At 41.4% G+C, this 26,646-nt stretch overlaps 1 protein-coding gene and 1 pseudogene across 2 annotated transcripts in view; both read right to left on the bottom strand.

Annotated features, from left to right (window-relative positions):
* Positions 1–1,980: 1,980 nt before the first annotated feature.
* Eif2b3 (eukaryotic translation initiation factor 2B subunit gamma) overlaps positions 1,981–26,646 on the bottom strand; it is a 115,430-nt gene continuing 90,764 nt past the window's right edge. For both annotated transcript variants that reach the window (XM_020183327.2, XM_020183326.2), the window contains exons 9-12: positions 25,493–25,570; positions 24,690–24,838; positions 9,272–9,375; positions 1,981–2,143 (exon numbers count right to left, since the gene is read on the bottom strand). In XM_020183327.2, coding sequence (XP_020038916.1) covers positions 2,091–2,143; positions 9,272–9,375; positions 24,690–24,838; positions 25,493–25,570 — 384 coding nt within the window. In that variant the 3' untranslated portion in view covers positions 1,981–2,090. The remainder of the gene's footprint in view (positions 2,144–9,271; positions 9,376–24,689; positions 24,839–25,492; positions 25,571–26,646) is intronic.
* Positions 13,527–24,683, bottom strand: LOC141424956 (large ribosomal subunit protein uL23 pseudogene; annotated as a pseudogene).

The raw sequence follows: 26,646 nt of genomic DNA, 5'->3' as shown, positions 1-26,646 counted from the left end.
GGCTCCAATCCTGGAGTTGTCAGGGACAATGCATCAGTGTCCTGAACTGGGGGCTGTTCTCAGCTGGAACTCAAACTCAGCAAGGCCTTCCTCTGAGGAATCCTTACCTTTGTTTGCTTCAGTTCTTTTCTTTCTTTGGTGCAGGGGCTGTGTGATGAATTTGTGCAATGGGAGGGCAGGGGAGAGGTGTTCTTCTACTTTATTGTCAGGGGTTCTAAGGGCTCCATGGGGAAGAAGCATAGGAGGGCTCTGGGATAGTTTAGTCAATTCCCTCTTCTTCATCCCACTCTTCCTCCAAACCTATACAGATTCACTCCCTTTTGGTGGTCAAAGAGCAGTTTTCTGACTTCCTGGGCTACCTAGACTCTAATGGCCAGAAAGCTCTGAGAAAGGAGACAAACCTGAGAATGGGAGAAGCTTTTAAAAGTCACCCAATCTGGGGTGGGGACCTGGCTGAGGTGGAAGAGCACCTGCATAGGAAGTGCAGTGTAAGGCCCTGATCAAACAACCATTAACCCCCGCCACCCCCCCCCCCAAAAAAAAAAAAGGCACCAGTTTCCTCTCTTCTTTTGTAGACAGGGAAACTCAGGACCAGAAGAAAGGCAATAATTTGGTCCAAACCAAAAAAACATCACAAAGGCCAGGTCTTCTTCCCCCCAGGCCAGGACTACTCCATCTCCAGCACCATCTGGGGCCCCACAAATTTTTCAGTTGTAAGGAGGACCATCTTGGGTACCATTACTGCTTTTTTATCCCTACCTCCCTGTGAGTCCTACTGATTTTAACCATTTCTGCTGGGCCATTTCAGCTCCGGTCTGGTTAGAGCAAACTTTCAGAAACCCTGTCCTAACCAGTAAGAGGAATGTGGAACTCCAGAGCTCCCAAGAAGACTGATGGAGGTGGAGCTCCCCCAGGGTACAAATGCTCTTCTTGTCTCTCACAAGTTCAATGAGAACAACCCTAAGATCAGGCAAGACTACTCAAGTGAACTTAGAGCCTTGAGATTTTTGGAGCAATGTAGAAACCAGTATTTCAAATCATTCTTTGTAATTACTGCCACCCACAGTGAGGACATCAAGAGAAACCTTTACTTTGATAATTCTAGGAGGTGAAATCTCACCCCAGGAGCCACTTTTATCTTCCATCAAACACCTGCACATTGTAAAAGCAGTGTAGGGAGAGACCAAAGCACACAGTATACTTATGTTTGGGAGCAGTAGTGGCAAACAGAAGGTGGCTAGGACTCCAGAAGGGCTGTGAATACAGAAATCTCATTCTTCAATTAGCTACAGCAGGAGTGTCTATAATTAGGACATAAAGGAGTGCAGCTGGAGAAGTCAGGAAGAATTTCTAACATGATACTGGTTCCTGGCTCTTCCTTACCAGGCTAAGTATACCTCACCCAGCAGAGGCAGAGATGGATTTGGCTTATCTGTGATCATGGTCTCAGATCTCACTTTTGCTTCTATGAAATCCTGTGGGACTAGGCTTGTTGGCTAGCCAGGAACTTCCCTCCTGCTTACTTTATGAGCCTCCAATGGAAATGGTTGAGTTGGAGAGAGGGGCTAGAGGCTGGAAAGATGAGAGTGAATGGAGGGTGAGAAGCAGGTACTGGATATCTGTGTAGTAGGTAGTAGAACAAAAAATAGTAAGTCATGCACAGGGGTAGCACTGACAGCAGCTAGGCCCATGGGTCTAGAAGGCATGATTAAGGTCAGGAACTGAAGTACTTTCAGTCCTTCTAGGTGGAAGATGCTTTATGGAGTGGCCTGGGTTTGCCAGTCAGAAAGTAGCCCTCCTTGGAGCTTTACCACTGCACATTTGCTTCTCATCCTGATAACTTTGATACACAAGAACTAGGCCTGTCTATCCTTTTCCACACTTGCTCTAGATGGTCTTTACCACAGGACCCATGAACACACTGTATATACCTGGAGCCCACATAACCTGAAGCCTGAGACTTTCCACAATTCTCCAGCATGACTTTGCAAGTCCTTCTTTATTGGAAAATAAATACAGAATCAAACAGGTGGGCTAGCCAACATCTGTAGTTTTGGGGCCAAAAGGAAGGAGTATGACTTGCTCAGAACTCAGATCTCCATGAGCTGGTCATTCCCCACGATCACCTCATTCATTCGTTTCACTACAAAAGAAAAGAAAAAGGTTTTCAGAGAACTGTCAGTAAAAGACACCATTTCATATACAAGTGCTTCTAATTCTGTTTTGTAAACATTTTTCTTTTTATTGTGGCTCTACTCTTGAGAAGACAACATGCCAAAGCACCTAAGAAACAGCATCTTCCTACACAGAAGGATGGGAGTAATTATACCCCTGGCTTTGGGGAAGCTTATATAGGAGGAGACCTGAAGTGGATCTTAAAGGATTAGAGTTTTTCCAAGCAATAATCAGTTCAGGCGCTTTGGTGGATGCCTGAAACCACAGACAGTGCCAAACCCTATATATACAATATTTTTTCCTGTACATACATACCTTTGATAAAGTTGAATTGACAAATTAGGTAAAGAATTAATAACAACTAATAATAAAATAGAATAGTAATAACAATATATTATAGTAAAAGTTACGTGAATGTGGTCTCTCAAAAAATTTTATTTTACTGTATTCACCCCTTTTTCTTAAGATGCTTACATGATGATATGATGTGAAGTGAGACATAGGCATTGTAGCACAATGTTAGGCTACTATGTAAGGGTTACATGAACACAAGCACTGGGACACAGTGATAGTGAATCTGATAGCCAAGATGGCTACTAACTATGAAGGGGGATACCCTGGACAAAGGGATGATTCTGGGAGGCCTGCAGGGGGACAGCATGAGATTTCATATGCTACTTAGAACAGTGTGCAGGCGGGGGGCAATTCAAGTATGATGTCTATGACACATTGTAAGAACCTTTGTAAATGCTACAATGTACTCACACCCAGCACGATTAAAAAAAACAAAAAGACCAGTGTGCAATTTAAAGCTTATGACTTATGAATTATTTATTTCTGGAATTTTCCATTTAATATTTTTGGCCTATGGTTCATTATAGGTAACTGAAACTGTGGAGAGGAAAACTGTAAATAAAAGGAGACTACTGTATTACCACCTACTGAATGGAGTTGCTATAAAAAGTCAATGAGTTAGCAGGTGTGGTGGTATATCCCTGTAATTTCAGCACTTGTGAGGCTGAGGGAGGAGGATCTTGAATTCAAGCCCAGCCTGGGCTATATAGTACATAAAAATAAAAAAAAGAAAAGAGCATGGTTCATATGGCATATGGTAGAGGGCTTGACTAGCAAGCACAAGACCCTAAGTTCAAACCCTAGTGTGGCAAAAAAAAAAAAAGGAAATGAGTTGAAGAATAAGGGAGTGCTTAATAAACATGGGCTGTTAATATTTCTAGAAAGTCTAAATTCATAAGCCCTGTAGGATCTGATCTTGCTTACCTCTCTACCTCTTCCAGAATTCTCTATACCAACAAGCCATGTTGTTTTATATATTTAGATCTTGACACATGCTTTTCTCTGTAATACTCTTACTTACCCTAAATGCCCTAATTCAGTATTTCTACTATGTGATGCCTTTCCTTACAAACTCTCTATTTCCTGCTTTGTGACACCACTGTATCTAATACACAGCTCTACCTCTACATCACTATATTGTTCTTTACTTCACTTTAAGAATTTTGAGGGCAGCGAAGGGAAAGTGTAGTCATGAATGTATCCCCAGTGTCAAACAATTATTGACACATAAATGATTTTAGAGATTTTTCATAATGACATGAATGGTCCTGTACATATAAGTGAAGGGCTAAAGCTGAAAAGAGGTGAAGGGTGGTAAAGAAGTTCAGGTGGGTTGGTGGAGTGCCTCAAGTGGTAGAGTGCCTGCCTAGCAAGTGTGAGGTCCTTAGTTCAAACTTCAGTATCACCAATAAAAAAAAGAAGTTCAGGAAAACCAGGTGCCAGTGGCTCACACCTGTAATCCTAGCTACTTAGGAGGCAGAGATCAGGAGAATTGCAGTTCCAAGTCAGGCTATGTAAATAGTTTGAGAGACCCTATCTCGAAAATACCCAACACAAAAAAAGGGCTGGCAGAGTTGCTTAAGTGGTAGAGTACCTGCCTAGCAAGCGTGAGGCCCTGAACTCAAACCCTAGTACTGCCAAAAAACAAAAACAAAAACAAAACCCCCCAGAAGTTCAGGGAATCAGAAAGCTGAGAGGCTGGCTACTTCACTGAGGAACATGATTAAGTCGTCTAATATGTTGGGAAAATGAGGGAGGGGAGGAGAGGAAGACTATAAACCAGTGGCTAAAGCCTTTAATAAATTTAGGGCAGTTCCCTGAAAGTGGGCCAATGATGGGGTAAAAGGTAAAAAGAGCTAGAGAAAGCTTCCAAGAAAAAAGAAAGGTGGTTGGGCACCGATTGCTCATGCCAGCTACTCAGTAGGCAGAGATCAGGAGGATCTCAGTTCAAAGCCAACCCTGGGCAAATAGTTCATGAGACCCTATCTCAAAAAACCCTTCACAAAGAGTGCTGGTGGAGTAGCTTAAGGTGAAGGTCCTGAGTTCATGTCCCAGTACTGCAAAAAAAAAAAAAAAAAAAAAAAGAAAGAAAAAGAAAAAAGAAAGGTAGTGAACCCATGGCCTGGAAGGCAGGGGGAACCAGGAGCATGCTGTCTGCCTCTTGCCTGGATGTATGGAGCAGATATAAGGAATAGAAGAGTTTTCTAGTCTTCTGTTGGTTCAGACAGAAAAGGCTGACAAGTTGGCTGAAAACTGATTCTTTCTGGGCTGCCTTCCCATGCCTGTAAAGGTCCAACACCTTTTTGTTTATTACACTTCAGAGCTTGACTGTGCTTCTGAAAGATAGATGAGGCATAAATTCTGCCTTCTTGAGTTTTTATTTCAGTCCCAGGAGGTTTTGGAGTAGCAAAATGAAGAAACCTGATGATGGGATCAAGTCTGACCGTGAGAGATGGTTACATCAATTTATAATGGTCATGGCTGTGAGCTTCTTTTTGCTGTCTCCTGTACTTTTCCAGCTTTGTTTCTTGCTATATCTCCCTTGTACCTGATACTTTAGAGTTTCCAAGTGATTTGCAGGTCTCACTATGAAGCTCAGACTGGCCTCAAACTCCTGATCTTCTTGCCTTAGCCTCCCAAGTGCTGGGATTACAGGTGTATGCCTGTATGCCCAATACTACTGGACTGGTTTTTGCCTTTAGGTGTTTGCTCAGTTGACTTTTGCTTGAGAGATTTTCCCCTTTGTATATTTGATAAAGTAGCCAAAAATTCAAGATTTAGCCTTAATATTTTCCTTTAAGATGGTATTCCTTATGCCAAGAACTGACAAATTTCTCCTCATGCCCTTCATTAATCCAGACAGTGAAACTTTACTGTACTTATTCCTTTCTTCTTTGTATAATAGGCTGCAAGCAACTGGATAGCAAGCAGTGATTCTTATTAATCTTTATACTCCTAGCCCACCAAAGTCTAGAATCTTAGTTGAAAGGGTTTAACAACCCTTTCTTCTGCTCTGCCAGGTCTGTAAGTGTTTTGGGGGTTATGTGAGAGTATAGATGTAGGTAAAGAGCATTGTATGGAAGGCCTCCAATCTCCTATCAAACAGAATAAAGTGGACACATCCGATGCATTATAGCAAGGGCACTTGAGGGTCTAGCATATCCTTAGGCCTATTTATCTAACTTTCTCTAGCAAGAAGAGAAATCTAGGTCTAGGTCTTTCACAAAGTTGCTGTTATAGCATTGTATTGGACAGAGACACTCCCATATAGGAGGAAAAGGATGGGGATGAGAGGAAGAAAGGGAGACAGTACAGGAAAGGAAAGACATTCCGAGACAGAATGGCTTGGATTCTAATTTGATTTTGAGCAAATATTTACACTGAGCAAATACTTCATGTCTTTGGGCTCTAGCTTCCTTTCAGAGTTGTAGAGGTTCACTAAATAACTGATGTAAAGAGCCTCCTCACAGTGCTAGGTCTGGTCTGTGTACTCTGAGGAGGTATTCCTTTCATTGCAATCTACTTCCTTTAGTGAGAAGGATGAGAAGGAAGCCCAGACAGTGCTAAGGCTGCTAAATTCCCAAGGGCTGGTGCCAGTGCTTAAGTGTGACTGTCAGTCAAGCTCTACTCCAAAGGGAAGACTAACCAAAAAAGAACAAAGGAAATGCTTCTCTGGCTAGCTTCCTAGGGTACCTCCAAAAGCTTCTCTTTACCCTTTTTATCTTTGTATAGTGATGAGTCCAGCTTCATCACCTCACATCTAGACTCTGGTATTTATTCTTCCTTCATCCAATTCTTTCTAGTTTCCAAGGTTCTGAAGAAAGCTCCTGTTCCAATTAACACTTTCCTTGAACCTCAGAGCTTCAGACCAGGGGGGTAAATGCAGTGCCTGGCTAGAGCAGACATCCTTTCTTCTGATATGCCAGAATAAACACCTCAGACCTTACTGGCCTCTCCTTCCTACACTCCCTTCTTCCCTCTGGTTTGTTGTTGTTCTGGGGATGAGAGAAGATCTTTTTTACTGGGATTCAGTGAAGATTATATCTGGTATGCTGGGGATAGTTGTCACTTCATAGAGTAAGCTGGAGGAAACCTCTGGAGGCACAAAACACAGACCTAGGTCTGCTTGGTCAGGTTTGGGTAAACACACTAGAACCTCTGGGTTGGAATCAAGTTGGGAAAGATCCCAAAAGGTAGACTATAAAAGAGGATGGTAAATTGGATATAAAACAATGTGACAAAAGTAATACGTCATAAATGAAAAACCTACACTGTTGAGAAACTAGGAAGGTTTTCTGCTAGCCAGGAGGACTTGACATATGTCAAATATATGTCAAGCCCGGCATGGTGGTACATACCTTTAATCCCACCACTCAGGAGGCTGAGGCAGGAGGATTATGAGTTCCTGGTCAGCTGGGCTACAAAGTGAGACCTGATCTCAAAAAATGAAACGTTCTCCTATAGGGGTGGGGCATGGCTCAAGTGGTAGAGTGTCTCCCTAGCAAGTGGGAGGCTCTGAGTTTAAACCTCAGCACTGGAAAGAAAAAAACCAAAACAAAACAGAAAGAATGAAGTATGTGTCAAGACCCTGACCTTTATCAGGTCTACTTTTTTTTTGGTACTGGTGCTTGAACTCAGGGCCTACACCTAGGATTATAGGCATGAGCCACCAAACGCCTGGCTCAGGTCTACTTTTAAGGACAAAAGACTCATCATTATGGTCAAAAGAGAAGAGATCTGAGTTCTATCACTGACAGTAGAAGAGACTCAGATGAAGCATTCATTTTGTCTTCCAAGTTTTGATGTTGGCTGTGGCCTGTCTACTTCTTGAGTAAGAGGTCAAACTTGACTGCTAAGACTTTTGCCAGAAATAATAACTGAGAGTACTGGGGTGGGGTAAGAAAAGCCAGAGTGTTATAAAGTGCTTATGGGCTCTGTAGCTTAGTGGTAGAGTATGTGCTTAGTATGTGTGAAGCACTGAGTTCAATTCCATGTACTGCGATGAAGGAGGCAGGGGAGCTTGTTCTCTTGGTAGTGCTAGAAAAGGGCAGTGAGGGCTTCACTGGGTTATGAGAGTCACATTTTTTGAGACAAAGGACTGCTATGGATATGGGGATTCTGTGCTATAAAAATGACTGGAATTTGGAGAGGGGACAATAGTATAAATTCTTAGGATAAACATTTTTTTCCTGAAATCCTTCCATGTGAGGAAGATGACTGGGGACTTCTTGACCATCTACTGAACTCTTTGCTGTTGAGCACATCAGTTACTGATGTCTAGGTCATCCATAGTAACAGGTCCCGAGTGCTGCACTGATGGCTAAGAATTTGCTTTTGCTTTTTAAGTAGGCAACTAGCTGGGTATGGTAGCACATTACCAAGTACTTGGGAGGCTGAGGCAGGAGGATCAGTGAGCCCAGCCTGAATAGTGAGACCTTATCCCACCAAAGAAATGAAAACAAAAAACAAAAGGAGTAGTAGAGCACTTGCCTATCTAATAAAGGACCTGGGTTCCATCCCCAGCACAACAAACAAACAAATAAAAAGGACTTATCTATCATGAGGAAAAAGCAAAACAAAACTGAAAAAGGCTGTTGATTGGAAAGAAGGAGAATGATGTGGCTTCTATAGAATTGGTGGGGTTAATTCTTTCAGCAACCTCATCCTAACCTACTTTAGGTTTAGGAATAATCTCAAAAGCAATAGGCATTTTTATTGATCTTGAGCTCTGTCCACTTTTGGTTAAAAACATTCAGTTAGGATTAGGTGTGTAGCTCAGTGTAGAGTGTTTGCTTGGCATGTGAGAAGACCCGAATTTAATTCCTAGCAACACACACACACACAGACACAAGACACACACACAAATCCAGTCAAATTAAGGACAATTAAAATCTGTCCTGGGGCAGAGATCAGGAGGATTTCAGTTCTAAGTCAGCTTGGGAAAATAGCAAATAGTTTTTGAGACCCTATCTTGAAAATACCCAACACAAAAAAGGCTGGCAGCGTAGTTCAAATGGTAGAATGCCTGTCTAGCAAGTATGAAGCTCAAACCCCTGTACTACTCCCCACCAATGTGTCCTGCCCATCTGGTTTTTATATGTCTCTGAAGTGCTATATGATCTCAAGATACAGAGCAGAGCAAACTAACGGCACAGCTGATAGCATCACCTCTAAGCAGTTGAGAATGGCTCTTGGTGTTACATTCTGTTAACCCAGGCTAGACATCTATGTGACTACCTCCCTTAAAAACCTTGTCAGAAGTGCTCATGGTCTTCAGGAGGCCACAGCTAGTTCTAGAGCCTGTTCTGTATTATTGGTCATGTTCAAAAACAAATGTAAAGTATCTGTACCAATCTAGGCCATTAGAACTATTGGTAGGTTTTCAACTTGGGCTGGCTTTGAACCACGATCCTCCCGATCTCCACCTCATGAGTAGCTAGGATTATAGGTGTGAGCCACTGGCACCGGCTGTTTTCAACTTTTTGAAAGTACACTGCATACATACATGTATAAGCTTATTTATAAGATAAATTCCCAGAAATGAAACCGTCAAGTCAAAGTTTAAAAATCATGCTATAGTAAGATGATGTCTATTGCTCTCCAAAGATGGCTTTATAAATTTATGTTTTTCACCTGCAGTGTATGCATGTGCTTGTTTCTCACATCTTATACACTGGTTAATCTGTGCTAATGTGATAGGTAAAAAACAGCATTTGTGAGTGTAACCTGGGCTCTTAGTTACCTTTGGCTTCAATCCTCTGACCACTTCCAATCAAACAGTCCTTGATGTCTGCTCCCTTCTCGATCACGGCATTGTTGCAGATGACGCTGCCCTGGATGTTGCTTCTGTAACACAGTAGCCAAGTTTGAGTGTTCAGGGCTCTCATCACCATCCTTGCCACTATTGCTGGGGGGTTAGGCTTCTCTCTAGGCTAAGAACTGCTGGCCAGTCCAGTTAATGACTACAATTCCCAAGTTATCATTATTTTATTATTATTATTTTTGGCAGTATAGGAGTTTGAACTCAGGGCCTCATGCTTGCTAGGCAGGGGTTCTAAAACTTGAGCCACTCCACCAGCCCTATTTTGTGTTGGCTTTTTTTGAGATAGAATCTCCTGAACTATTTTCCTGGATTAGCTTCAAACTGCTAACTTCCTGATATTTGCTTCCTGAGTAGCTAGGATTATAGATGTAAGCCAACAGTGCCCTGCTGCCACTTTTTCTTTCTTTCTTTTTTTTTTGTAGTAGTTAGGGCCCACACCTTGAGCCACTCCACCAGCCCCTTTTTGTGAAGGGTCTTTTCGAGATAGTCTTGCAAACTATTTGCCTGGGCTGGCTTCGAATGTGATCCTCCAGAGTAATGAGGATCACAGGTACATGAGGATCAGGAATATAGGTATTCCTGATGCAGTAAAAATAACAACCACATTTTGCAGATGCGGTAACAGATTTTGAGAACTTAAACCATTTACCCCAAACCACATAACTGTTAGGCAACAGATTCAATCCTTTTCTTTTTTTTTTTTGGCATCACTGAGGTTTGAATTTAGGGCCTTGCACTTCCTAGGGAGGTGATTTTACTGCCTGAGCCACTCTACCAGCCCCAAGCAACAGATTCAAATGCAGTTCATATATTTAATCATAATACAATACCAAGAAACTAAGAGGAGGAAAGGCTAGATAAAGTCTAGATCTGATGAACTTCCATTATGAGCTGAGGTGGCTCTAATGAGGGACCTCTGTCCTAACAAAGGAATTCAGCACCCTTGGGTCAGAAATGCAGTTGTAAAAGGGCAACTGGGGAGCCTTGCATGGCGGTACATGCCTATAATCCCAGCTACTTGGGAGGTGGAGGCAGGAGGATTGAGAATTAGAGACCAGGGCAAAGGTAGTAATGAGGCTGTCTAAAAACAAAATAAAAACAAAAAGGGCTGGGGGTACAGCTCAGGTGGTAGAACACTTGCCTAGCATGCATAAGGCCCTGGGTTCAATCCTACTATTGAGGAAAAATAAAGTGGCAATTGGAGAGGTAAAGAATAGGAAGGGTGTGAGCACAATTTAAACAAAAATAAGGACTGGGGATATGGCTTAAGTGACAGAATGCTTGCCAAGTTAAAGCCTCTGAATTCAATTCCCAGTACTGCAAAAACAAAACAACTAAGGAAAAAAAAAATCTTCAAATAACCCAAAAGGCATAGAAGGATAGGAAAGAGGACATCCTAAGGACTAAAATCACTGATGCATAGGCTATTAAGAAAGATCCTTCACAGCTTGGCATGGTGGTTCATGCCTGTAATCCCAGAATTTGGCAGGCTGAGGCAGAAGGATCATTTGAATTCAGGAGTTCAAGACCATCTGAGAACCCCATCTCAAACAAAAGCAACAAAAGAAAGATCCTAGGCTTGTAGAGTGGCTCAAGTAGAAGAGCACTTGCCTAACAAGCATAAGGACCTGACTTCAACCCTAGTACCATCCCCTAAAACAAAAACAAATGAACAAACAAAAAACAAAAGATCCTTTCCAAAAAACAAAACTTTAGTAAAATTCAAAAAGGAATTCTAGTACGTTATAGCATTCTAGACTCTATTTCTATTTTTATAGAATATTTTTCCAGAAGGCTACAGCACCTATATGCTGTGGGATGAGCACAGAAAAGCACTAGTTGCTTTTTGGCATAGTCTCAGGATACATTCAATGGGTGTTCCTTAAAGTTCTATCCAGAACTTTCTAACATGCCCAACCTGCAAAAGCAGTTATGGGGTGTTTCTACTATTGGGGAAAATTCACTCACAAAGGGCAATAAGGAAGGTATTCTACACATAGGCTCCTGGGATAGAGCTGACTTGCAATTAACTACTAGTTTATCACTGAAAGGTTTTATTATTTTTTTTCCCAAAGTGGTAGCAGAGGTATGGTTCCTATTCAGTAGTTTAAGAGTGTAGCAATGCAGTCTGGCTAGGCGCCAGTGGCTCATTCCTGTAATCCTAGCTACTTAGGAGGCAGAGATTGAGAGGATTGAGGTTCAATTCCAGCTTGGGCAAATAGTTCATGAAGCCCTCTCTCCAAAAAATCCTTCACAAAAGAGGCTCAAAGGGTAGGGCCTAAGTTCAAACCCCAGTATTGTAAAACAAAAAAAAAAGAGTGCACAGTCTGTAGGTAGGCAAGAGACAAACACAGCCTGCAGACAACAAATAACCAACAGCAACTCAAAGAATCCTAATTAAAGACTAAATGGCTATACTGGAATCCAGAATACAAGTGGGAACCATTTTTGGAAGGAAGAGGCTGGAATAGCTGAAGTTGTATTTCCACAGGAATGAATAGCTTGCTTTTAATCATGTTTAGCTGGTCTGCCAGTGTCTTCAGGAACCCCACAAACTGTTCATCTCATCCAGTTTATGTGTAACTCGCCCTGAGATGCATAAATCACCACTGGAGAATCCACAGATGTGATAAGGAAAAGTGGGTTGGTTGATGGAACCTGGGTGCTCTCCTGTGGCTTCTGGTTTGTGGATCTATGGGAGACTTTGAGATGAACACCTGACAATAGCTAACTGCGTGTCAGGCTCTTTTTTGACCATGTTTCTCTTTGTTTTTTTTTTTTTGGTGGTACTGGTGTTTGAACTCAGGGCCTCATGCTTGCTCAGTGGCTGTACCACTGAGCCACTCCACCAGCCAACCATTTCTCCTTAATTGTTCCTCAGTATCAATGCCATAGTCATAAACTTCCTGAGGTACTTTGGGAAAAATTTAATATAACATAGCTCCCTCACATTCAGAAAGAAACTCCAAGGGTTCGAGTTTGGTTCAGTGGTAGAGTACTTGCCTAGCATGTGTAATGGCCAAAACAAAAACAAAAATATCCTCTCCAAGATCAAGGACATCTACAAATATATATTTATGTTTATTTATTTAACTTATTCATGTGGTCCTGGGAATCAAACCCAGGATCTTGTGCATGTTAACATGAGCTCTACCACTGAGATACACCTTCAGTAAGATCAAGGATTTTACTGGAAGTATGTGTGTTTGTTCACTACAGAGATAGATAGATAGATAGGACTATATCAAACAAGAACTCTCTAGGCTGCCAGTTTTTCGTAAAGACTCTCCCTTTTCTACTTAGTATATAAGTAGGGAGGAAATTGAGTTCTACATCCCAAGAAAAGAACTAGCCTCAGTGTCAGAACTAGTTTTTTTTTTTGTAGTCCTGAAGGTTAAACTCAGGACCTTTTTTTTGAGTCAGGGTTTACTACATAGCCCAGGCTCTTTGAATTCTTGATCCTCCTGCTTCTGCTTCCCAAGTACTGGGATTACAGTTGACTGGCCTGCACCATCACACCAAGCAAGTGATGGTTAAGACTAATGGAGACTTGGTCCTCATTTCTTCTTTGAGGGGTCAAATTTTAAACAAAGATGTAGGCCTTGGGAAATTACCCTGAAAACTGTAAAACTTTACGGAGGAGGCCATGAGAAAAACATGTCTACAGTAGCTCCCTCTTTTGGCCAGGCACTATACCATGTAGTGAAATGAGCTGTAAGGAAGAAGCCCTGACTGGGGAAGCAAGGGTGCCTCCAAATGTTCGGTCCTCTTCTGGCTTGAAGTTGAGACTTTCTTCAGTTCATTCCAGACAGGAAAGAGAACTCACATATTCTGTATCTAATGTCTAATACACCTCAGTTATTGCACAAAGTACTTTACATTAATTTTATAGCTTAGTCCTTTTAGCAAACTTGCATAGTGGTATTTACTCTAATTTTTGCAGAGAATTGAGGCTCACAGAGGTTAAGCAATATGTCTAAACCTATACAACTATGACTCTCCACTGTGTTATGAGCTCCTACCTCAGCTGTTGACTATGTATTATTTGATCATAAAATTTCTCAGTAATTCTGATGACATGTTGCTATGAAAGTATGGACCTTATAGTCCCTTCTCTTCCTCCCTCCCTTCCTTCCTTCTTCCCTCCCTCCCTCCCATTTATCCTTTCCTCTCTCCTCCCTCTCTCTCTGGATGTCCTTGAACTCATAATTCTTCCTCCTCAAGGTCTTCAGTGCTGGGATTACAAGTGTTTGCCACCATGTACATGATATGGCTTTTCTAGATATGTAGCTAAGGTCTGCTTTTGCTTTAGGCCAACTCACACTTTGGCCCACAAGATTATGGCTGAGTCACCCATATCTCTTCAGACACCTGGAAGCTTCCTAACCTTAGCTCAAGAAGGTCTGGTCAAGTGTTCCTCTAGACAAAGAAGCACATTTTTTTTTTTTTTCAATACTGTCGTTTGAACTTGGGGCCTATACCTTGATCCACTCTGCCAGCCCTTTTTTCTTGTGATGGGTTTTTTTTGAGATAGGGTCTCATGAACTTTTTGCCCAGGCTGGCTTCAAACTGAGATCTTCCTGATCTCTGCCTCCTGAGAAGCTAGGAGTACAGGTGTGAGCCACTGGCACCTGGCTTAGGACATTTTTTTTTTTAATGGAGAAAAATGTATATTTAGAATTAGCCAACTGGACTCAGTTTCAATGATTCCAATTTTGTTGGTAACATCCAAAGCATCATAATCAAGAACTAGTCAAACATAAGCCTTCTCTCCATGAGGTCTGATTAGACTATCATCAATCTCATAGTTTCTTCACAGCCTGTTTGATCTTGTACTTGTTGGCTTTGACATCCACACAGAACACAGCATTGTTATCTTCTGACTTTTTTATGGCCGAGTCAGTGGTCAAGGGGAACTTTATGATGGCATAGTGGTCAAATTTGTTTCTCCTGGGGGTGTTTTTCTGAGAATATTTGGGTTGCCTTCAGAGCTGCAGTGTCTTGAGCTGCCAGAAGGTGGGTAATGAGTTTATCTTCTTTTTGTGGCTGTGGATGCCTTTCAACACTGCTTTCTTGGCCTTCAAACCCTTTGCTTTGTCTTTGGGTTTGGGAGGGCCCCAAGCTTCCTTCTTTGCTTTTAGCACCATCTTGGTGAAAAGACCTGGATAGGACATTTTAAGAAAGCTGCAAGGACAATTGAAGAGCTGGAATATGGCTGGGTGCTTATGGCTCATGCCTGTAATCCTAGCTACTCAGGAGGTAGAGATCAGGAGGATTGCAGTTCAAAGCCAGCCCAGGCAAATAGTTCACAAGACCCTATCTTGAAAAAAAATCCATGCCCCCACAATAAAAAAGAGTTGGAATATGCATTGAGGTTTGAAGGATGGGTAGGATTTCTATAAGTAAAGCTCTCTAAAGAGAGGCCATTTGGTCAGACTAAATGTTAGGAATAAGAGGGGATGAAAAGTAAGGGATACTATGCATAGGGCAGTCAGTTGAGTACAGCTGAAGGATACACTCAGGGTTAACAATGAGAAGCAGTGAGTGACTCCTTTTTTAGCTCTGAGGGCTGTAGTTAGTAACTGCAGAAAACATGGAAAACCTAGGTGAAAAGTTGGCTTTCCAGTCTGTTTGCATGTAAAGGTGCTACCGTAGACTGCTGTTTGAGGTCATTCACCTTGTATTAGGGGGACATATAGATGTTGCTGAGGATCAGGGAACTAAAGATGTACAACACGAGACTGACACTGAAGCCTTAACAATAAAGTTTTCACTAGACATTTCTGAGCATCAGCTATCAGAAAGTGGCAGAAGAAAGGCAAGAACTTTCCCTACATCTCTCCTACTCCTTCTCCAAGGTGGTCCTATTAGCATCTCTCATGCCCTGAGGACTTTGGGCAGGTGTCCAACTCTCTGTCCAGAAAGTCTCCACCACTGCTGTCAGACAAGCAGGCCAAGAACATGAGAAACTTCCTTCTGTTTTTTTTTTTTTTTTTTTGCTGTCCTGGAGCTTGAGCTCAGGCCCTTGAACTTTGCTAGGCAAACACGATACCACTTCAGCTACACCCCCAGCCCAGACACTTCCTTCTGGATAAACTTATGCTCGTACTCTGACACTCATTCCAGAAACAGTAACAGCAGAGTAAACAAGAGTCACAAGGTAGCAATTTAATTACCTATCAAATTTATCATAAATAATTAACACTAAATGACCTCAAAATAATGGGGAAAAGTATATATAGGATACAAGATTTCTGATGTTACCACCAGGAGCTAATTTGCAGGATTGGATAATCTTCAATGGCGTTCTTACTCATTAGTCCTGTGTGGGCTGCCTATAGTTTTGTTTTGGTACTAGGATTTTGAACTCAGAGCCTTGCACTTGTTAGGCAGTCTACTTGAGCCACACCTTCAGCTCTTTTGGCTTTAGTTATTTTTTCAAATAGAGTCTTATGGTTTTGCTGGGTTGGGTTTATACTAATAATGTATACTAGTTACACTTCCATGTAGCTGGGATGACAGGTGTGTCCCACCAAGCCCATCTTATTGGTTGCTAACTTTTTTTTTTGTGGTACTGGGTTTGAACTCAGTGCCTCATGCTTGCTATGCAGGCTCTCTATCACTTTTGTTAAACCCCCTGGCCTAGTCTTGCTTTTTGTCTGGGTTGGCTGGAGCTTTGATCTTCTCAATCTCTGCCTCCTGAGTACCTAGGATTACAGGTATGAGCAACCATGCCTGGCTAGCTTTTTTTTGTTTGTTTGAGATTGGGACTTGCTATGTAGTCTAAGCTGGCCCTGAACTCAGAATCCTCTTACCTCAGCATCCCAAGTGCTGGAATTTAGGTTTGCACTACCTTGCTCAGCTTACCTATAACTTTACATTAACCTTTTTAGTTGGAAAAGTAGCAACAGCAGTAGCTCTGAACTTTCTACTGTTTATTCAGCTACAAATCTCACTAGATAATCTAAGATTCTGCCTCCTTAAAAAGTGCAATTGACTCTGGGATATGCTAGGGATATGCTAGGCCTTTCTTATCAACTCTGTCACTTAAGCAATCAGCAGTTTCTTAGGCAGCCATGATTTCCTCACCGACTTTCTTCATGTTAACTAGGATACTAACACTGGACTTTAACATGGTGTTGCAGAGCTGTTCCTTTGTCTGTCCACCCACAGGGGTAGACAGGTTGGTAATTACAACAAATAGGGGAAAGTTATGGCATTGTCTTCCTTGGAAGGTCTTAGGCAAGATGAGACTGGAAGCTACAAAGCTTACAAAGGTAATTGGAGTTTCTTTTTTTTTTTTGGCAGTACTGGGGATTGAACCCAGAGCATCACACATGCTAGACAAGTACTCTAGTATGCCCCCAGCCAGGAAGTGTAGTTCTAGGTTCCAAGAAAATGATGATATCTCATGTATAAGTCTGGAATTCATGGAGTAGCAGGGTACAATGAGAAAATGCCAGTTTATCTGTGAAAATGTAGGAGTTGAGCTGGATGACTTCTAAGGCCTCATGCCACTAACATTCCAAGACTCATTGCTAGAGAGAGATCATAAGAGCTTTTGTTCTTTTTGATGGTACTGGAATCCAGACTTAGACCATTGAGCTTGCTAGGCAGGTGCTCTACTTACCACTTGAGCCATGTCCCAGCCCAGATCGTGAGAGATTTTGAAATTCCAACTTTATTCTAAAGGTAATGGGAAGTTTTTTCCCCTTGAAAAAAGGTACATGCAACTTATTAACATTTTGAAGTTTCATTAAGTTCTCAGCATTAGCGATGTGAAGTTTTAATAATTAAATGAAAATGCTTCCCAACATTAAAATTTGTTGTAGCCATTTTCAGAGACCTCAATGACTTTGATTGTCCTTAAGGTTCATTTCATACAATCACTATTGCCAGCTTCTTCTCTTTTTTTCTTCAAGACAGAAAAAGGAGGTTTATTACATGGCTTGGGATATGCTGTGGGTGGAGGCCTGTCTTCAGCCATCTTTGGGGTATAGTCATGAGCTACAGGTTTAAGTAGACAAAGAACCGGGGGCATAAGTATGCGTAGTTAAAACAGTCCCAGTCACAGGTGTGTTCTGGTTGACCATTATCTCAGCCCAAGGGTTCCCAGAGGGGTTCCAGAGAAGGTGTTATCACTGTCTTCACTTGACGGGAGCAGTCTGGTTCCCATGAGATGATTACTTCTGATCCAGGGTGCAGCCTCATCATTATAGGTAATTGTCCTCATTTGGAGGGGTAATCTGTCCTGCACGTTCCAGTTCCTTAAGAGAAGTTTTACTTCCTTGTCATAAAGATATCAGTTCTGTCCTTTCTGGAATCCAAAGTGATTATAAAGAGAATGGCTTAGAGCAAAGACAGATTCAAAATGGAGGTAGGGATCTAAGCTTCTCCAGTTTTTAGTGAATTTGTGGGCTCAAGAAGGAGTCAGTATTTCTCAGCAAAAGCAGTTCCAGCACCTCTTACGCTCTGATTGGCCCGGGCTGGGCAGCTATAGAGGCCCTGAGGGCCCAGTGCCCAGAGAAGCAGACCTGGCACATGAACTCATTCTATAAAATACACAGGACCAGATTATCCCAGCACAAGTGTGCCTCATGCTTACAGCTCAAAGAAGGCCTTACTCCATAACTTGAGGTTACAAGTAGTCACCCCCTTGGGATGGCCTCCTTGCTAGCTGCACTCCTTGCTAGACTTGAGCCTGCAGCTCCTGAAGGAGCTCTCTGGCCAGCTTTCCTGACCTAGGGGCTTCGATGCCAAGATGCTCCCATCTGTACAGGGTCTGCCAGCTTTTTCTAAACAAAAGTTTTTTGTTTTGTTTGTTTGTTTGTTTTAAATAGAATAAGGATATGGTCAGAGATATTTTTAAAATTAATTAAAAAAATTTTTTTGTGGTATTGGTGTTTGAACTCAGGGTCTTGTGCTCTACCATTTGAGTTATGCTACCAGCCCTCAGAGATATTCTTCCTTTGTTTATTTTTTTGGCTGCATTGGGGTTAGAACTTAGGGCCTCATGGCTTGCTAGGCAGGCGTTCTTACCACTTGAGCCACTCCACTCCACCAGCCCTTTTATTGTGATGGGTTTTTTTCAAGATAGGGTCTTGTGAACTATCTGTTCAGCGCTGGCTTTGAACTATGATCCATCTCCTGAATTGCTCGGATTACAGGCATGAGCCACCAGTGCCTGGCTAGAGATATTCTTTAGAAAGACACTGGCAACATGCCATCTTTGTGAAATGAGATAAAGTAATAATGATAACAAAGGGCAGCTAGCATTCTATATGCCAAATCCTGCTCTAAGTGCTTTATGTTTATTCACTTTATTAATTTATGTTTATAGCTTTACATTTATTGACTGTCTTAGGACCCCCAATAAACCTATGAAGTAGCTTAGTATTATCTGATTTTTATAATGAGAAAATAGAGCACAAAGAGGTAAGGGCAATTCTCTAAGTGGTTAATAAGTGACAGACCCAGTCTGATTCCAAAACTCATTCTGGTATACAGAAGAACAACAGTGGAAGGGTGGATTTGGAAGAGAAAGAAATGTGAAGACAGGAAAATAAGTTAGAGAACACTACCTTGGGTCAGCAAAGAGACAAAGATTTTTATCTCGGGATCTGACTTCTTCTCTCTTGTTTCTTTTTCTTTCTTTTATTGGAAAGGGCTTTATTAACTTTCCCAAAAGAGCATTATACTTCCTTATTCTTCATTTTGTAAACATAAAAAAAGTTTGTGTAGCTTTTTCCCCAAGAAAACTGGATCAGTGCCACAAGGATTTTGAAACACAGTATGTCAGTGCTAAACTACTTCCTTTCTTAAAGCATGTTTACATTGTATATTAAACAAATCTGCAAACCAATACGAACCATATAATTTCTACCTAGAAATACAATTCTAGGCCTAGAGGCATGGCTCAAGTGGTAGACTATCTGCCTAGCAAGCACAAGGCTCTGGGTTCAGACTCCCAGTATCATGAAAACAAAACAATCAGAGGTAGAGGCAGGAGTTGCGAGTTTGAGGTCAGCCTGGGCTATATAGCAAGACCCTGTCTCAAAAAAGTACCACCACCACCAACAAAAAGCCCCAAATGATAATCCACTAATACTAACAATGTCTTCATATAGTGTGCATATACACAGTATTATTTTATCATAATGAGAAAAATCCTAGATTCATAATGCTTAAATTGAGCATTTTGACAGCATTTTTTCTTTTTAAAAATTTTAAGTGATACATAAAAACATAAAAATTGTATATCTTAATGGGGTACCCATATGTTTTGACACATGTACACTGTGTAATGGTTAAATCAGGTTAAACATCTATTTCCTCAATCATTTATCAAAATCCTTTCTTTCTAGGTTTTTGAAATACACAGTACATGGCCTCTTCTCTTCACTTCCAAACACAAACTGACTACTAGACACTGTACACACCTGGGTGTCCTACAGGCATTTCCAAACTCTTATGCCCTATACAGAGCATATCTACCTATAAATCTGTTCCTCCTTCATCCTTCCTCATCTCAGGGAGCACACCACCATCTACCCTGTTTCCCTAACTGTGCTTCACCTATCACCTTACATTTTATATCCTTTTCTTGCTCATTTCTTTTCAGTCTCCTTAGATTCCTTTTTTCTCTTCTTGAGACAGAGTCTCACTATGTAATTCAGGATGGTCCAGAACTTGCTGTGTTGCCCAGGATGGCCTTAAACTCAGCTAGATTCCTTTTCTTATGTTTGAAATTGCTGATGGCCCCAAAGATTTTGTCTTGATTTCTCTTTATGCCATACATTCTTCCAGCATATTCCCAACTACCTCTATGGCTTCAGTTACCACCTCTATGATAATCACTCTCGAAAATTTTATTTTGAGATAGAGTCTTGATATGAGCCCAGGCTGGCCTCAAACTCATGATCTTTCTGCCTTATCCTCCTGAGTGATGGGATTACAGGCATGTACCACCACTTCCAAATCTATACCTCAGAGACTTCTTTCCTGAGCTCCAGCCTTATATATCAAAGGCTCCTATACATCATCATCCACTCAACCTGTCTCAAATAAATAGGACTTACAACTTTTCCACCTCCATCCTGCAATTCTTGCTCCTCCCTGTTCATTGGCATTTTAGTGAATAGCACACCAAAAACCTTATTGGTAGTTTTCCTTAATTTCTGTCACTGTGTTTTACAGCTTTGATCACCTTATTATTTCTCCATCTGTACTACTATTGCCTTAGTTTAAGAACCTCTTCTATTTTTACCAGGATTATTTCAATAGAAATAATAGATTTCCATGTTTACCCTCTTAAGACCATCCTCCACACCATAGCCAAAATGATCTTCCTAAAATGCAAATTTAATCATATTATTTCTATTTTAAACTCTTTTTAAAATAATCAGCCAATTAATTAATTTTGAGGGAGGGTTTCACTATGTTGCCCATGCTGGCCTTGAACTCGAGATCCTCCTACTTCCTGAGTGCTGAATTAGAGGTGTGCATCACCATGATTGGTTGCTTTAAACTCTTTTTTTAAAGTTATTTTTGGGATAGGGGCTCATGTTTTTCCCTGGGTCCAACCTCAGACCTCAATCCTCCTATCTATGGCCTCCCACGTAGCTAACATGTGCATACCTAGCTATTTGTTGAGATGGGGGTCTCGTTAAATTTTTGCTTGGGTTGGTCTTGTACTGTAATCCTCCTGATCTCCACCTCCAATATAGCTGGGATTGGAGATGTGAGCCACTGTACCTGGCCTGCTTTAATCACTTCAATTACCATTACCTACCCAGTTCCTTAGGGGCAGCCTGTGACCTGGGTCTTGTCCATTTGTACAGCCTTTTTCTCATTGACTCCATTCCTCTTTAAATTCTACATGCCAGTTATTATGAATTGCTTACTGGTCTTTCATGTAATGATATTTTAGGGCCTCAGGATATAACAGTGAACTAGAATGATAAGGTACTTACATTCTACAACTAATGTACTACTTGTAAAAGACAAAGAAGATGAAGTCAGATAGTGGTAATACTAGGAAGGAAATGAAACAAGTTGATGTGCCTGAGATTCTTAGGACAGATTAGGGTAGTCAGAAAAGCCTCCTCTGAAGAGGTGACATTTGAACTAAGATCAAAATGAGATATGTCTGGAATAAGGGAATAAGATATGTTCTCCCATACTTCACATTCTTGAGGCAGCTAGAATATTCCCTTTTCCAGCTCAGATGGCTTCACTCATTTTCGAAGATTTTAGTTCAAGGGTCATTTCCTTAACCAAGTCTTTCTTGACCCTCTTCTCCTTTCTGACCATACAGATTTCTACCACAGTACCAGTAAATTTTTTTTTTTTTTTTTTTTTTGCGGCACTAGGGTTTAGACTCAGGGCCTACACCTTCAGCCATTCCACCAGCCCTTTTTAATTTTTAATTTTTTTTTTTTTTTGGAGATAGGGTCTCACAAGCTATTTGCCTGGGCTGGCTTTGAACCTCGATCCTTCTGATCTCTGCCTCCTGAGTAGCTAGGATCACAGGAGTGAGCCACCAGCCCCTGGCACCATTAAACTTCTTATCGCATATAATCTATGAATTCCTTGAGGAGGACACTATGTCTCATGTAGTTTTATTTTTTTCATTGCCTAGCAGTCTTCATCATAGAGTAGGTTGTTAAATGTTTGATACATGAGTGAAAGACTTCAGATAGTCTCTATCAGTGGTATGAAGGAGCCAGCTTATTATAGCTGGGAGAGTCAATTATTAGCACCTCTTCTCAATTCAGTGTTCAGTGATACCACCAGCCACAGTGGGAGAATATATACCATGGAAATTCACAAATGTTACAAATAGATCAGTTTTTCCTTTTGAGAGCTGGTCATTCTTTTTCTTGGTAGTGCTGGGGATTAAACACAGGGCCTTGCACATGCTAGGCAACTGCTGTACAACTAAGCTCCATCCCAGTCTTTTTAAATTTTATTTTGAGACAAAGTCTTGCTAAATTGTTCAGGCTTGCCTTGAACTTGCTTCCTGTCTCAGCCTCTTGAATAGCTGGGATTACAGGCATATACCACCACGTCCAACAGTGTTTCTTATAAGTTGCTTTTTTCCTCAGATAGTCCTCTATTTACAATGGGCTTAAGTTAAACCCATTGTAAATTAAAAATATTTTAAGTAAAAAAAGAAATTTAATGTATCTTATCTACTGAACATCAAAGCTTAGCAACATAGCACACTACAGTGTATTAGTTGTCTACCTTGGTGATTACATGGTTGACTGGGAGCTGCAGCTTGCTGCCAATGCCCAGCATCAAAAGAGGTGATTATTATTATATTGCATACTGGTAAGCCTGAAAAAAGATCAAAATTCAAAATCTGGTTTATACTTAATGAATATCACTTTTACACCATCACAAGGTTGAAAAATTGTTAAGTTAAATTATTGTTAAGTAGTGACCATCTGTATTTATTTGATTTGGACTCTGTTTTCCATGATAGAAGTTTAATTTAGATCTCTAGCAATCCTTGGTTATCTCTTCACATTTAGGAGTAGAATTTAAAGAGTTGATTAGAAGCTCTGAGCACAAGAATGGAATTTGTCATCCATAAACTTTATTGCAGTGTGATCTGGCTGCATAGTTATATATAGCTCTCTAATGTAAATTTACTTAAGTTTTTTTTCTTGAGTTGGTCACATTCCCCAGAAGAAGGTGCTTCCAAACTCCTGAAAGCTACATGCCAAGTTAGGAAAGTGGGCTGGGGGAAGGAGAAAGCTAGCTCAGTGGCCAGTATCTGTATATTCAATAACTTTCATAGATGTGTATTATAATACCATCTCTTTCAGCTCTGTTGGTTGTCTTCTGTTAGTCACCCTATCTAAGGAGTAAAAGTAGTTCCTGTCTCTAAAGTATTTCTCTAAGAGCTGAGTATAGTGGCACATGCCTGTAGTCCCAGCTACTTGGGAGGCTGAGACAGGAAGACTGTTAAGTCCAGGAGTTCAAGACCATGTCATTCATAAATAAATAAATAAATAAATAGTGTTTCTCCTAACTTTACAGCTGTGAGAGGTAGTTCAGCTTTCCCTGGCTTTACAGTTTTCCCTATCCTTCTCTCCTATCTGCTACTGGGCAGAGAAATCAACAGAAGTCAGAGGTAGAATTAATGTGGGGCTGACCTATCCTAGTGGTTTTCTTTCCTTTCCTTGACCTCCCTTCCTCCCTTCATTTTTGTTTGTATGAAACAGGGTATTGAAATGTAGCCCAAACTCACAATCCTCCTGCCTCAGCCTCCTGAGTGCTGGGATTACAGGCACATACCACCACATCTGGCCTGCCCAGTGTTTTTCAAAACTTGCTTTATAAATCTGCTTTGCATCCTATAGGAGTGGTAAGTGGTCCCTCCCCAATGTATTCAGAGCAAGTACACTTTTACTGGCTTGCTTTATTTATTTATTTTTGGCAGTACTGGAGTTTGAACTCAGTGTGCTGCGAGGCAGGTGCTCTACCACTTGAGCCATGCCCAGCCATTATTGGTTTTAAATATTTAGTTTCTGCATAAGATTTATCTTAAGAAAAGTTCCCTCTCTAGGGGTTGCAGGGAGGAGGTAAAGGGAATATAATAGAGGAAGTAAACTTGTTCACAGTATACTGTACACATCTATGGAATTATCATAATGAAATCCCCTTGAATTATTAATGTATGCTAATAAAAAATAGTAAAAAAAAGTTCCCCTTCTAAAAAGTCTGAAAACTATTTGTTTTCTAATAATCCTCTTTTCTTCTACCACCCACACTTACATTTTATATATGGAAAAACTGGAGGCCCATACAGAAGAATCTCATTAAATACCATTCAAATCTCATTCCAAGTCCAGGCTATTCATAAAGCAAGCTTTTAGGACACTCTAAAGTGTCTCCAAATGAGGAAGATTCTCTACGACTTGAAGAGAAGCTTGCCCTCAAAAGCAGAGAATAGCTTCTATGCCTACTCCTCCTAGGCCTCTAACTTCAGGGCTGCTCTGGAATATTGAGATTGGCGAAGGTAACCCTTAGGGATTTGTGCACTGCCAATGGCTGACTACTGTGGCCATCCTCATGAAGAAGGACTTTAAGGCAAGGGAAGGCAGCTTCTCCCAGGACCTCAGTGATCGTAAGTATGAGGAGAGTGCTAGAGATAATGTCATTATGGAGGCAAAATGAAGGCCTCAAAAGACCTAGTTGCAATTTCTTTCTCCTTTTCCCTTTGTTTCCCTCCCTAAGGTGAGCCCTTTCCTGGGCTGGGCTAACTCCCAAAGCCTCCTAAGGGTACCAGGAACCTTGCCTCAAGTACGCACAAAGGGAAACATACCCTTCTTCCACAGTGACTGAGTTCATGAGAATGCAACTGGTAATAGTCACTCTATCTCTTATGAGACAGGATGAACCAATAACTGAGTGCTTAATGGATGACTTCTCTCCAACTTGTGTATCTGGTCCGATGAGGCTGTCAACTCCAATCTGGAAAAGGTAAATAGAAAACCTTATCTATCCATCTCAACCAACTGTAAATCACCCCCAGATCCCTTGGAGGGGGGTGTCTAATGGGATTTTCCATACAGACACTTCAGCAAGAGGGACCATTATCAGTATTTCTCAGGCCAAAACATCAGACCTCCCAATACCAATTCAAACCTATATTAAAGCATGGGCCTTCCCTTGACAAGAAAACAAGACACACAAAACAAAACAGACACACATGTATGCATTCATGCACTTGTGTGTTTAGATGTACTTTCTTGAAGAGAGTACTCAAATCAGGGTAAGAAGAGGAATAGAGATTAAACACTCCTGTTCCGAGGAGCCACACTAAATGGTAAGCACCTGCCCCAGAAGTCTTCTTCTTTTTTAATACATGACCCTACTGTGTAGCCCAGGCTGTGCTCGAACTCACAATTCTCCTGTCTCAGCCTCCTGAGTATTGGAATTATAGGCATGAAACAACTTGTCAGGCCTCAGGAAGTCTTGAGTGAGATTTTAATACCAGAACCCAGATGTGATTTCTGTAGGGTTAAGAGGATTTGGGGCTCAAAGGTCCCAATCTAGATTCTCAAGGACAAGCCTCAATTTCCCCAGAAAGTGTACCATGCTTGCCCTGCCCATGCTAGTACTTACCAGGTGTTTGCTGACAATCTGGGCTGATGAATGGACCAATGATTCTTCTGGACAAAGAACAGATAGCAATTTGGGCACCTTTAGGAAAGAGGTTTGATTACTAAAGACCAGAAAAGTACCTTAGGTAAAAGTCAATATCTAATCAGATGGGGGGGCGGTCCTCAGCCACAGAGTGAGAGAACAAAAAGGCTGCTGCACTTCCCCCAGAAATGTTTATGCAGCAGCTTCTAGATGGCCTTATCTTCTCAGCTGGGAATGGTGAGATAAGCCTTTGAGATACTCATGCAGCACTTGAGAAAAAAGGCCTATGGGGCAAGGAATATCACAAGACCTGATCATAGTCATCCTAGGTTCTTGCTCATCTCCTGGACTACTGTGGCCATGCAAAGGTGAGGATAGGATAGAATCCATGTTCTTTACCAGACAAAAGAAAACATGAGAGGGAAGTTCACACTATTCTCTGTCCAGGTTGAGAAAACTGAAAAGCAGGGTAAAGTTATAGGGCTTTGGCTACTGACCAAGGAAGGCAAAGATAGGGTCTATCTCCTGCTCAGGCAGAATACTGGTCAGTGCGCTGTGTATATTGACCACACTAAGTGGTGGAGGCCTTGTAGTACTGGTTACGCTGGCATGTGAAGGCTAACTCCTCTATTATACTCCAATCAAGGACCTTGGGCCTGTCTGCTGCACAGCTTCTGCCGGCACTTCAGAGGATACTTTTCCAGCCTCAGGCTATCTATAAATCTGCTTCCAGACCAGAATGACAGACTCTAGACCTGGGCAAACATAGGACTAACTATGATTTCTCAAAGCTTTCTGACTTTGGGGAGTTCCTTGGATTTATCACCAGTTCAGGTTGAGGCCAGTTTAAGGTCTGGGGCTGAGGCTATACCCACCACCTGGTGTGGGTCCTAAAGATTCAGAGCCAGGTTTTCTTCAGGGAAATCTCAATTTTTGATAATATCTTTTTTTTTCTTTTTCTGGTGGTACTGAGGTGTGAACTCAGGGCCTTGTGCTTGCCAGGCAGAAGCTATACCACTTCTGCTGCACTCCCAGCCCTTTTTGCTTTAAGTACTTCTTCAAATAGGGTCTCACATTTATGCCCAGGCCAGCCTTGACTGCTATCCTCCTACTTATGCTCCTCTCATAGTTGG

This window comes from Castor canadensis, chromosome 7 (assembly GCF_047511655.1).
Source record: "Castor canadensis chromosome 7, mCasCan1.hap1v2, whole genome shotgun sequence".
NCBI classification, from domain to species: Eukaryota; Metazoa; Chordata; class Mammalia; order Rodentia; family Castoridae; genus Castor; species Castor canadensis.
The sequence above is the reverse complement of the archived record's forward strand: the minus strand, read 5'-3'. Positions and strand labels throughout refer to the sequence as shown.